The 14,056-nt window shown below is 39.7% G+C and overlaps 1 protein-coding gene across 1 annotated transcript in view; it reads left to right on the top strand.

The window, feature by feature from the left end:
- The first annotated feature begins 816 nt into the window (after positions 1-816).
- LOC308124066 (urea transporter 2) overlaps positions 817-14,056 on the top strand; it is a 23,123-nt gene continuing 9,883 nt past the window's right edge. Inside the window, exons 1-5 of the mRNA XM_080486867.1 lie at positions 817-1,338; positions 3,968-4,157; positions 4,567-4,695; positions 6,308-6,497; positions 13,114-13,261. Coding sequence (XP_080342993.1) covers positions 1,212-1,338; positions 3,968-4,157; positions 4,567-4,695; positions 6,308-6,497; positions 13,114-13,261 — 784 coding nt within the window. The 5' untranslated portion in view covers positions 817-1,211. The remainder of the gene's footprint in view (positions 1,339-3,967; positions 4,158-4,566; positions 4,696-6,307; positions 6,498-13,113; positions 13,262-14,056) is intronic.

Here is a 14,056-nt window from a genome sequence, read left to right as displayed (position 1 = left end):
GTTGAATGAGGACTGTCAGCACCACTAACACACTTCGGCAGGCTCTGTATTCATTTACTGTACTTCTCATCTGTAACACATTAGACAAGCACACAGTCTTGAATTTATGCGACTTTAAGCCTGAATCATAATGAGTCTGCAGTAGAACAGACACAGAAAAATGAATAATTGACATGAATAAACATTGACTGTGGAGAAAACGGAGGCGACTTCCTCTAATATGGTGTCGATGTACCTTCGCACGTGTTTATTGTCTGTAAAAAAAAAAAAAAGAAAACGGCAGGTCAAAGTGTAATTTCCACAACGTTTCACTGCATCTATCGCCTCCTATTACGGCCCCACTCGGGAGTGTGTATTTCTTTCTGCCGCTCTTTACCTCAGCGCCCCAGTGTGTGATTGATGGGACAAGACAAGGAGCAGGGACGAGGGGAGGGAGGCGGATGTATTTATTGAAGCAAGCCAAAGATGGATGGAGTAAAGGGGAACTGAGAAACTTCAAGAAAGAGAGGGGCTGTCAGGGAATCCTAAATGGCGCAGCGATTTCCACCTGCAAAAGCAAAAAAAAAAAAACTACCTATGACTCCAGTTCAGATGGAGTAAAAAGATTCTCCTCTGTGACGGTATCTGACACAACTGTCATTGCCTTCAGTTGTTTTGCAGCACGACATGTGCACACAAAGCCAAAAAGATTAAGATAATACAACGCCCATTAATGCCTTGACAAACGAAGCAAAGACAAACATGCGTGCACAAGGTACAATAAAAAAAGTGGATGAGTCATTCGCTTAAATGAACAAACATGAGGTGTGAGATGTCACAGTGAGCCCCGACGGAGGAACAGAGCAACAAGGTGATTGTGAAATGTGAACACAGAGCGAGAGAGAGAGGGATGGAGCAATCTCTCCTTGACCAATGCTGATGCTGTTGGACTTTGGTCTTCTCTGGCTTAGCAGGACAAATGCTGAGTGAATGCATTACCCACCGGTTTTATAAGTCACCCCCCTTTAAACCTCACCGGAGAGCAGTGTGGAAGACAGAGCGGGGGGGAAGGCATGAGCCAGAGGGGAGAGGAGAAAGCAGCACCGGAAGAACAAACTTAAGAGTGAAGGGAACCAAAAGAAGAGGAAATACCAGGATAAGAAGCAACCATTGTTTCTGCATCTACGTTTTGTTTTTTTTTAAATCACATTTACAGTAGTGCAGCTGCAGCGATGTGGATGGAAACCAAAACTGAAGTGGAAGAGGCCAGCAGGACACATGCCAGCTTTTCTCAGCGTGTCTTCAGCTCTCTGCTGTTGTGCACTGGAGACATGGGGCACTTGGACAAGTACATGGAGGGTAGGAAATTACACACAACACACAGAAGTTGAAATTCTTCTTCCCTTTTTTTCCTAATTAATAAATTCTGGATCATTTACTCATGAGTCAACGGATATCAATAAAAAAAAAGGTACAAAAACTTTTAGTTTCCGCTTAAAAAGAATAGGCAATGATTCCTTCAGAGCTTATGTTTAGTCGGTCATTCATTTTGAACTGCTCTTCCGAGACACTTTAAAGATTGCTTTAGCAAATGTTTTCATAAGAAATTAAAAGGAGTCGCCCATAATTGTGTGTTTGCTTGAGAAATGACTTTTTGAAAAGTATTTTTAATCTACACTTGAAGTCCAATATCTTCACACTGAGGTTATTGATTAATACAATAATAAGCATCTAATAGGCTTCAAAATATTATGCATCATATACAATTACTGTCTTCAAGACCAAATATTTGCATAAATTGTGTTTGTAGGTTCTGAAGAATGTGTCTCTCAATCTCAGTGGAGTTCTAGTGTTGTGTAACTTCTGTTCTACCAAAACCCACAAATCTAAATGCCCAAAATAACATCTTTAAGATCACAGGCGATAACTACGGAAAGCAGGACAGAGCAACACACAGAACTCCAAACGCAGACAAGCGAATGACCAGAACACACCGAAGATGGTCAATATATACCACAGCCAGCAGGTGAAGACGATCAGGGCAGCAATCAGACACGAGGAGGGGAAGACATGGAGCCTGCAAGGAGACGCAACGTTAGAGACGATCATAAACAGAATTATTAATACACACAAAACCTCAAGCACCACCAATCTCATATATATATATAATATACGATGATATAACTCAAATGCTTATGCAAAGTATTTAATCAGTTATGATTTATCAGATAAAAGCAGGTATATGATCATTAACAAGATGTTTGTGTGAGATTTATTTTGTTCTTTTCTATCTCTTTATATGTGTACAAAGGAATGTTAGTCACTACTCAAGTGAAAGACAAATGATAACAAAACAAAAGTTGACAAAAAGCCATTTCCAGAGAAGAGATGTGACAATTTTCATGACAAATAAAAATCCTCAACCTCCTCCATCTCCTTGTTATTTTTTCTTTATTTGCACAAATTAAGAATAGAATACAGAATTACAAGAAATAAAACCTGACTGCGCAGGAGAGAAAAGAAGCCTCCCCATTAATAAACATCGCAGTAAATATAAAAAGGAACAACAATAAAACCAACAAAGGAGTTAATAAAGACCTAAACCACACAACGTACCCTCTCAGTCAGTGGCGTACTATCCACACAGGCGGTAATTAAATAATTTAACCTTAAAAAGAGCCAAAGAGAAAAGCAATTTAAGCAATTTATTGTTTATAAAGTTCCACAGTTGGGGAACACGAAATGTCCTCATTCCTCTCTGAAATGCTTTTTAAATTCTTTATTTAATCTATCTGCCGGCTCTAACTTATCACATTTCTATGGCTTTGTAAATAGGCTCAGCATCAGAGGGCTCACAGACCTCTGAGGCCACGTTTACACGTACCCAGGTTTTTACAAAAATGCATATTTCCCCTCTACGTTTACAAAAATAAATAAATTCTTAATTTACACTGACCTGCATATACAGCTAGTTCAGAGCGACTATGAGCATGCCAAACCTATAGGGGGCAGTGTAACGAGAAGCATTGAGCCACGACAGCCAATCAAAGTCCTGGAACGAAACACGTCAAGAATGGCGCAAGTTATTTCCTGTTCAGCGATGATGGCCCATCGTTTGTTTATTTGGACCGATGAAGAAGCGTGGCTTCTCCTTAATGTAGAATATAATGAAAAATGTAAAAACAAGCACGACTTTCACCGTATCCATTTTAATCGGAGCAGTCGAACTATAAACACGGGTCGCACACAGACGACGCCCTCGCTTCCGCTGCATATTGTTGCTTAAATCGCCGCCTTTAGACGCAAACGGAGAGAAATTATCAGCGTATTTTTTTATACCTGGGTAAACGTGGCCTGAATGACACATACCGAGTACACACTGGGAGAGGGGAGAGAATGAGGCACAGCTGACAACAATCAAAAAGTTGGACAAGAAAGATGAGCAGAGAGGCATAAAAGCACAAAAATATGCACAGAAATATATATAAAAAAAAAAAACTGACTAGTTAAGTTCATTGCATGTCTGAATTTATGTATTTGTTTTACTTATGTATATTAAAACAAAAAAAAGGAAATGTCACAAACTGCATATATACTATGCTTGTAAACATTTCAAAATAAAAGAACAGCAAAAAAAAAGGCTAGGATTGTTCCATCAAAAATGCTAATGGGGAGAAAAATATTTATTTGGAGAGTGTAATAAAAATTGTGTGCATCAATGAAAGTTTATCGCTGAAGGCTTCAAGCTGATTTCAGACTTCAAATATCCTTTCATTGAATATATTGACGTGAATCAAATCACTGATGGTCTGCGAGGACGTCTCTACTGGTTTCAACTACCATCAAAATATGCATAAACACAATCATCACACTTGACCCATTATCGACATGTATTCGTTCCAATAAAGAAGTTTGAGTCTTAATCTGTTGACTTCTTTCTGCACGGTGCTGTTTTTCCGAGACTGTGTTTCCCCGTCTTTGTCTTCAGACAAGTCGTTTGTGCTGCAGCTGGCCGTGTGGGGCCTGAGAGGGGTGACCAGAGTGATCCTCGCCAACAACCCGCTGAGCGGCGCGCTCATTATGGCCGCTCTGTTCTGGGCCTCCCCCTGGCAGGGCCTGCTGGGAACTCTGGGCGTGCTGGTCTCGACGCTTACAGCTGTCATCACGGGACAGGACAGGTGCATGATCAAGAAACTGCGTAGGAATGCCAAGAATTCACAAACTCCTCGCCTCTGGCAGCAGCGATTGAACGTTCGGTCATTAAATTCAGAACAGACACAGCTAATCGATCGATATTTCTGCACAGCACAGTGAAAACTGCTGATATCTCAACTGTTGTGCGATTTAAGAATAATTTCATCTCAACAATTTTTAGATTTGACGCACTGAATTGCGTAAATCACTCTCATTAAAAGTGAACAGCAAGTTACATGAGGTAAGACGCAGAAATTATAATACTCCAGACGTGCCACCCCTGTTTCTGTCTTTAATATAGAGAAAATGCAAGATGTAACAGTGACTTGTCTTTTTTTTTTTTTTTTTTTTTTTTTTTTTGTTTGTTTGTTTGTTTTTGTTTTTTGTGCATAGCCCGGAAGTAACAAAAGGTGTGCATGGTTTCAACGGCATGCTGGTGTCTCTGCTAATGGGAGTGTTCAGCTCGACTGGAGACTGGTACTGGTGGCTGCTGCTGCCTGTCTGCCTGGGCTCAGCAACGTGGTGAGTCACACACACACACACACACACACACACACACACACACACACACACACACACACACACACACACACACACACACACACACACACAAACTCCTCCTCATTAAAAAACACAAACTGTGCTGGTCTTCACTTTAAACAGTAACCAAGAGGCTGGAGCTTTTCCTCACATGTACAACGGCAACGTGTTAATAAGTATAAATGTGGTTGCTATAGCGTCTGGTATATTTACAGTTTTGTCTCAAAGGAATTGTACACTTTACGCTCAAAAATTATGCGTTTAATTGTTTCTTTAATACAAATCGCAAGTTGGAGTTTGCGTGTTACCGTTGTGCATGTATAGGTTTTCATTTGGGACTTCACTTTCCAAACACGGTCCCAAAACATGTACTTCACGTCATGGATCTACATCAGGGGTGTCAAACACGTTTTAGTTCAGGAGCCAAAAACGGCCCAATCTTATCTGGAGTGGGCCAATAGTGCATTAATAACCCTTAAATTTAAACGTTAAAGTATTTCTATGTTGTGGCACCATGTATATGTGAGGAGTATGTCTATAGTAGGTAAAACCAAACAATTACTGCTGAAAATGACTACAATCTCAAAATAAAGACAATTTTAGTGAGAACTTCTGGTGTAAAATACAGTGAAACTGTTTATACTTTGATGCTACAACTTTGGACGATGTGACAAAGCTTCAGTCATCTAAAACCAATTATTTTCACGAGTTCACTGCATTCAAGCGCCTTTCAGTCACTGTATTTTAGGACATCAAATAAGTCATACATACAGCATGTGCCTTTTGTTGTCGTTGAATAAAAGCAACATTTCAGAAGAGTTGCATTCACATGAAAAATTAAAATAGGCTCTTATTTACTGGATTAACAAGATACTTATTTCATAATCAAAAGTTTTAAATAGAATATATTTTTTATATATTTCAGATAACTGCTCATTATTATATGATCATCTTGTCAATTCAGAAAAACAGACCCTATCTAAAAAAAAAATTCATAAAAACAGGGGACTTTTTCTTATAATGAATTTTTTCTCATAATTACAAGATAATTATCTTGTCAATTCAGAAAAACAAAGCCTATTTTAAATTTTTTCATGTGAATGCAACACGCTTCCATACAAAACTGACACTAGAGTCTAGATTGAAAAAAATATATATATTATAATTTTGTGCTATAATAAATGGAGTGCACGTAAAAGGCAGTGTCACCTCTGAGGTCTCTAAGCACTTTACGCTTTCAGCCACTCATACACGCACCAGTGAACTGCTACATCTAACACTTGAGCTCCAATTTCCCCCCAAAACAAAACAAAAACAAAAAACCCCAAGAACAAATGAACAGCTTTGGATGTTTTCCCTAAATATTAAACTGATGTCACGCACACTATTGTAACTATTTTCACTACTTTTACATACGTCACAACAATGACAGAGACCGACATCTTCCCGGGCAATTTATACCCACTGATTTACCAGAACTTCATGTTTTTGGACCGTGAGAAGAAACTCACACGTATGAGACGACATGCAAACGGACACAGAAAGATTCCCAGGACCATAGTCTTTTCTTTTCATCCCTCTTTTCTCGCACCAGTGTCTTTCTGTTCAGCGGGCTCTCCTCACTGTTCGACCGATGGGACTTGCCCGTCGCTGTCTTTCCCTTCAACATCGTCACCCTCCTCTACCTCCTTTGTACTGGACCAAACAACCCTTATTTCCCACACCACCCAGCCGTACCCCCAGGGGTGCTGGAGAGTAACAGCACGGCGCTGATTGCTGTACAGGTAAGAGATTTACCACCACGTGGGCTTCAATTCAAAGTTTAATGATATGCAGGTATTAGCTCATTCATTCTTTGCTTATGCTGTCTTTTGTACGCAGCCCAAATTTACCTTGAGTGGGCCGGACCAGTTAATTTGTGCCTATGTTAACCTTTAAATTTAAACTTGAAAGAGTATTCGTGATGGAAATGTGTTGGTTTTCACAAAATCGAACAATTACAGCTGAAAATGACTACAGTCTAAACATGAATGCCATTTTATTGAAACCTTCTGGTGCAAAATACAATGAAATGTCCCAAAAACCTTGTCCTGTATCTGTTGCATTGTGCATGTTTTTACAAACTTACCCTGACAGCGTAGCTTTGAGGCCAATGGCATCACTGCTATATCTTCGCATGGGTCTCAGTGTTGTGTTGTGTGAGCTACTGTTAAGAAATGTGTCAGAAAATCAATAATTTCTTTGGAATTTTTCCAATTTGCTAAGAAATTTATCAAAATATCACAGATTTTTTTGAATTTTTTTAAGAATTTGCTTCATGGTTTCACTAATAATTTATTTATGTTGATCAGGCAAGATTGTTCTTACTACTTTTTTTTTTAACATGTAAAATAAAACCGACGTTTTTGTCACTGTATATGTTCATTGTATGTGTCTGTGGCGCTTCGGAATGCTGATGGCTTATGGGTATTGTAGTATTTGTTGTTTTGAAATACAGAATGAAACACAGTAAAGATAACAAAATCCTTTTTTGTTGTTGTTGTGTGGATGAATTTAAAACATTACGTTACTTAAATTATTCATGTTCCAGGAGAAAAGCAACTCGGTGTGTCTTGTATTTTGAACAAAATATTCCTGACTTAAATACGAGACATATTTTTATAAATACACCCACTTGACTTTTTATTGTTGATTTCACCGATTCAATTAAGTTGAATTTAATATTAATTTACTTTACTTTTTTTCATTTTTGCTCAGTGTTGGCAGGCTGGATTAGAGCCTCATGTTTGACACCCATGTTGCAGACGGAAACGTTTTCAGAGCTGCAGTCTCTCTGTCTTACTCTTTTACGTCGCTCTTATCTTTTTCATGCTTCTTGTCGTCATTCGTACATTTGTAGTCTGTTTCTTGCAAGAGGTGCTGGTATTTTGACCCAGTTCTGCATAAAGAGGTAAAAAAAATTAGTTCTCTCTTGTGAGCATGTGCAGTGGAGCGCTTGCAGTTGAAAGTAAAGGATTTGAACAATGATTGATTAACCAAAAGTGACCAAGCACACCATGTTACCTGCTCATAGATCCCTGCTCACTATGTTCTACTCTATCTAGTCACGGAAGTAGAGGTAACCATTCTATCTCCTCTCACATTTTTAAAATGCAGCACACTCTTCACCCATACCGACAGTTTTACAACACCTTGAGTCCAAGCCAACTTCTTCAGAGAGGAGAGTCATAATGTTAGCTACGATGTGACAGAAGTTTTAATATTCGGCGGCTGAAATATGCTGGCAAGGCCATAAAATGTCTCTTTTTTTTTTTTTATGTGTTCATGATTTGCTGGCTCATTTTGTGCTCGCTGCACCATAACACACCCCGTTTTCCCCAAAATCCACAAACTGTGACACTTGTTCCTGCCATGAATAATGAATGTATTTAAGAATAGAGAACAGAGGAGGATAGAATGTAAAGTCAATCCAGAAGCCACGTGAGTTCAAATCTTTTGATGTCACCATACAACCTAGAAGGAATTTCAGTATTTTGGCATGAAAATGTTTTAGTCACTTTTTGTAAGACCTCATCGTATCTTCCTGTTTATGGTAAAACCTTAATCTCAGTGACATATTGGATTAGCAATGGCTTTCTAATTAGAGTAGATTAAAATAAAATTTAAAATTTTGGTAAACTGGTGACCTTATTAAAGACGAAATAAACAATCAAATCTTTTTTTTGTGGAATTATTATTATTATTATTATTATTATTATTATTATTATTATTATTATTATTATTATCATTATTATTATTATTATTATTATTATTATTATTATTATTATTATTATTATTATAAATACTGAGATGACTCACTGGTAAGTTTTTTTTTTTTTCTTGCTATATTTTAGGCCCATCTTTCATTCAATCAAATATATGAGATTTACTCTACTTTACCAAACCCTGCTGTTATGATGCCTTTCATCATCTATCCCTAAGAAATTAACATTCATCTTAATTTCGGGCTGATTTGAGGGCGGGTTTTAATGTTGACTTCACGTGACGGCTGCAATTTGCAGATGATTTAATGCATGCCGTGTTTGAAAGAGTTATACTTCGCTTCACTTAACTCCTCAGCGCTTTATTCTACCAAGGCTACATTCACACCCATCAACACCCAGTGCCTATATGATCACTAGAGTCAAACAGTTAAATGCAAACATCTTTCGCTGGCTCAGTCAAGTTTCCCTGGATTGCATCCGGCATGTTCCACTTTTAAACAAACACAATACATTGAACACAGCACGCTGCATGTAAGGTCACATATTTTCCATAGCATGCATGTCACTGCAGGGCCGTCGAATGTTCAACTGGAATCCAGTGTAAACGTAGCCTAAGAGCACTTCTGCTCTACAGTAGCAGTAATTTTGTTGAATATTCACAGATCTCTCAACTCATGTAATCACATGGCGAGCACAGGTGCAGCTCATTAGAAGTGTCAAAAGGTGAACATTAGGATGTGGCATCGTGTATGATGAGCGAAAATGATAAAACCGTGAAAAAAAAAAAAAGAAAAGCAAAGCTGAACTGAGGCCAGAGGAGACTCTCAGCGGGGTGGAGACGTTGCACGGCGGTCTCTGGAGTGAACGGGTAACTGATAGGTGCACCGCATGCATGAGCTCAGCCGGCTATGACTCACCAGTTACTTAGCAACAGTCACTGGTGGAGCTGCTGTTTGGAAATTGTAATCAGGCACAAACTGTTACAGTTTTCAGTTATTGAATCATGGCATGCACGATTGGGTAGTTTTGTATAAATCTATGAAAAAGTATTTGCGATTTGGTGGCAGGCTTCAATATGATGAGTGCAGAGGAGGCAGTCTGCAGGGGATTCAGAGGATGTGGCAGACAGAGATGAAACCAACAAGTAACAGTAAAACCTTGAAGCATGAATTTCACTGTTTATGACCCAGCTGACTGCTGAACAAGGCGTTGCACTTGAAAATAAATACGTTCCTGCGGTGTGTTTAAATGAATTGTGCTTACCTTGAGCTGCCGGCTCAGGATATGAGAATACAGGCTGGTGCACGAGCTGCTGCACGCGACGTTTGATCCCCGGTGAACCAGCTGGCATTTCAGTCCTCAGAGGCCGGCTGAATATAAATAACCATGCTTAACACGCAGACTATGTGATCCAAATCAGTAAGGCAACATTTTTCCACACGTTAAGAGTTATTAATTATATGCAGTTTGATCACATTGGATGGTTATGTGAACCACAAACATTCTCAGGAAAACCTATATTATAGAGATTATACTACATTTTAGTAGTAGCGGTGTTTTTGCGGGGTGTTTCGAAACTGAAAAAGACTTCCTCATCAATACTACTACTCTTTTCCATGTGCATTACGTATATATATATATATATATATATATATATATATATATATTTGCAAGTGGATACTGTGCCATGCATTTGCTCAAGCACAGCTTATAATCTACATTTTCATTTGAAATACATCAATTAGATGTAGAGACTGGGAAAGGCACATTATAGAGATATGAATAAAAGAGCTGTTATTTATTCTCATAATTGTGCGATTCTCAGTCGGCTGGGATCCACTCCAGTGCTCCACGCCACCAAAGTTGAAGAAGCCGCTTTAGATGATGATGAATTGTTCTCTGGCTGCCTACCAATTAACGAACAACTAGCTATTGATGAGTACGGTGATTGAAAGTGAAACATGCAACCTTCAAATCTTGGCAGACATTTTCAAAGAAAGGAATTACTTAGACGTACTTAAAAAAAAAAAAAAGTTAATAATAATCTTAACAAAACACAAATGAACGGAAATAGTATAGTTAGTTAATCACCAGAAGTAATTACAATGAACAAAATTGGTCATTCTGTAAAAGGTGTGAAAAATAAAATAGACGGCCCAGGCTGCACAGTTTAACAGTTTGCACTCTTGCATTAAGGTGCAAATATTCCAGGTTAGACATCTTTTGGTTTGGAGGTTGTATGTTCAGTGTATGGGTCTTCTCTGGGTACCCCAGTCCATATGAGGTTCGAGTCCTGGTTGCACTTATGTTCTCGCTATGTGTAAAAGTTACAGTATCTTCATGTACTTGAGTCTCTTCCCACAACCTAAAAACATGCATTTGAGGGGAATTAAGGGGAATTTGTTTACTCAATTTGCCTTTAGGTGTGACTCCATTATTCAGTGGAATGTACTTGCTCTGTGGTGCACTTGGATCTTGTTTAAGGTACATCCTGCCCCTTTTACAAAATCTGGGGTCAACACCAACCCCTTGCAACTCTAAATTGAATAAAAAATGCCTGTGATAATTCAACAAATTCAAGTGAACCTTATCAATACCTCACTTTAAACACTCCCATACGTGATGAGACCTTCCTTTGTCGTCTGTCCCATTAAAGTCCTTTTTTTTAGCAAATATACACTGACAGCAGCTTCAGTGGAGCTGAAACCGGCTCTCGTGATGAAAGTATCCAACAGAGACGACTGAACAAACCGGCTACATTTATTTGGGCACGTTGCATCGTGTGTATTTCTGTGAAGCTGAAACCTGCCTGCGATGTTATCTTATCCAGCTTCTCCACACCGGCGGAGCCCTCTGAGCACTGTTTGCTGTCCTGATTACTGAGGCAAGGTTTACATCAACAAGCGTCACGCCCCGTGGCACCTTGTTTACCTCACACATAATAATTATTTTCCACAAGTTTCAGGTGAATCATTTCACATCTCTCTCTCTCTCTCTCTCTCTCTCTCTCTCTCTCTGTGGTTTTGTCATCATCTAATTTCCACACATTTACGTCCATGTATCTCATAAATTTGTCCCTCTAATGTCATAAATTCACTTTAGCGTGTTTCTCTGCGGTTCAAAATCCTTCGTTTTATCTCTGATCCTCCCCTCACAGTCTCAGTTCATTTATTTATTTATTTTTTGCACTTTAAACCTCACACTTGCTCTTACTCTTTCAACCACCTGCCTTTTTCCCCACCTTTCCTTCCCTCTCTTGTAGTTGACAAGACTTGACTATCCTGACATATTTTCAAAGATAGCATGGCAGTTCTCTGTTATACTCCTTGTGAAGCAGTCTCCTTTGCTCAGCGTCTTTTCCTCCTTCCACTTCTATTTTTCCCTTTTCCTCCTTTTCTTCTCCTCCCCCCCCCCATCTCCATTCCCTCCTTCCCTCTCCTCTCCTCTTTCCTCTGCCGCTCTACAGAGATGGCAATGATGACGTCGGTCCTATTTATATTTGATGTCTTCAGCTTCAGTCACTCTGGCTGCACTGCCACAACAGCATATTAAGTCTTGTACAAACACACACAGGCACACGCAAACAGTTTTGTGTGGCAGCGATTTAATTAAAAGACCATTTATGACTTGTGAATATCGACGACGGGAAGGTACACCCGTCGGATCACCATGGAAACTCTTCGCTTCTCACTAACTGTTGGACGTGTGCGCGCCTGCATTGTTATTAACTGTTAAGAGGAGACAAGATCTGTGTACACGCTCACTGTGTGATGACTTGTTATTGTCATCCTCATGTGGACAACATTACATTTTAAGGTAAACATTACACTAATGGGATGTTTCTGTTCGAGTTAGAATGGGCTAAGATCTGGGATAAGGTCAAGGTAAGATGAAGTTTGTGGTGTGGTTAAGGTTAGAGTTAATAAAGTAGTAGTTTAAACTGAAAGCCCAACTTGGCTGTGTTTTTATGAATGCGTATACAGTGTCCGATAAGTATAGATGATATAGGCTACGCTCACACTGCAGGTCTTGATGCTCAATTCCGATTTCTTGCTCAGATCTGATTTATTTTGCCTGATCGTTCACATTACATTTTGAACACGACCTCCATCAGACCACAGTGTGAACGTTATCTGACCCCCCAAAGTGACCTGCATGTGCAGAAGAAGGCCTGACCGTCATCACCAGTCAATGCATGTACTGTATATCCATTTTCAAGTTGTTGTGCAATAAGAGCCGACAAAATGTTGACAAAATGAAAAAAAGAGTGCACAACTTTTAACATTTTGGCAGTGCCGCTTCCTCAGGCACAGATTTGTGACGTGGAAGTCACATACATGCATACAGACTTCACCGTTCAGGCTGCGGTCGCATTGAAAGACATCCAATGCAAATCTGATTTGGTACCGAGTATGATCGGTGAACGTTCACACTGTCACAAAACAGGGTCACTTGTGATCCGAGAATCGGGTCACATTTGCCCGCAGCGTGAACGTAACCTTGGACTGCGAAGAAAGGCTCTGTTGTTATTGCACGCTTATCCTATTTTTGCGTTTTCATGAGTGCGCTTTGGCTTCTCAAAATGAATCTTTGCATATAGAACTTGCGTGCCCATCTCCCCTCTGTCATTTCCCAGGTGATACGTGGCATCCCTCTCGGCGTGGGGCAGATCTTCGCATGTGGAGCACTGGGGCCCTCCCTTCTCATCCTGGGATCCGTTCTGCTCTACTCCCCCCTGTTGGCCGGCCACGCTCTGCTGGGATCAGCCATCGGAACGCTGGCCGGTGAGCCTCAGTCTCTGTCCATGTGTCGCCGTAGGAGGGAAAGGCTATAGATGTCCACATACAGGCAATGGTTGCTCCTTTGATGATCAGGTCATCAACATTTCACTCGGTTCTCCATCGCCGTTTTCATTATTTACGGGGGAAATCTTGAGTTTCACACATGAATGCCGCCCTACTGAGTGTTGCTCAGTCTATGAAAAGAGTTGTGTAATGACATCCCTAGTGGCTTTGGTGGAGCTTTGCCGAGACGGTGATGACATTTATTACAAATATTCAACACAAAGAAAGGTTGCATGGTTTTGAAGACACTTCTGTCGAGTGCGCATGGTTTTGCCTGCATAATGAGTAGATATTTGCCTTATATTTTGTTCGTATTAGCTTTTATTTATTTATATTTTGGACAACTGAGGTTTTTAATTGCAAGAACAGAGATGTGACAGAAAACAAAAATTATAGAGAAACAACAAGCGTCCCTCGCCTTAAACCAGTGGTTTAATTATTCCCTTCGACCTCTGAGAAAGGCTGTGGAACACAGGAGGACACACCTCACAACTTTAAAAGAGTAACCCTGGACCAGAACCGTATTCACGAAGCGATCCAAAGTATTCGGAATAGGCCAAATTTAGATGTACAGTATGTTTATGGATTGTGTTTGATTGCTTTGCCTCAGTTAGTTGATCCGATAAACTAGGTGAAAGTGTTGTAGATAAGGGACCAGGCCAAGTTGCGTGGGATCTATATTCTCTATCACATAGTGTTTTTTTCACAGCCTTAGCAGTCTCCAATGTGTTTTTA

This window comes from Lipophrys pholis (genome assembly GCF_963383615.2).
Source record: "Lipophrys pholis genome assembly, chromosome: 18".
Classification (NCBI taxonomy): domain Eukaryota; kingdom Metazoa; phylum Chordata; class Actinopteri; order Blenniiformes; family Blenniidae; genus Lipophrys; species Lipophrys pholis.
This window is presented reverse-complemented; position numbering and strand designations above follow the sequence as displayed.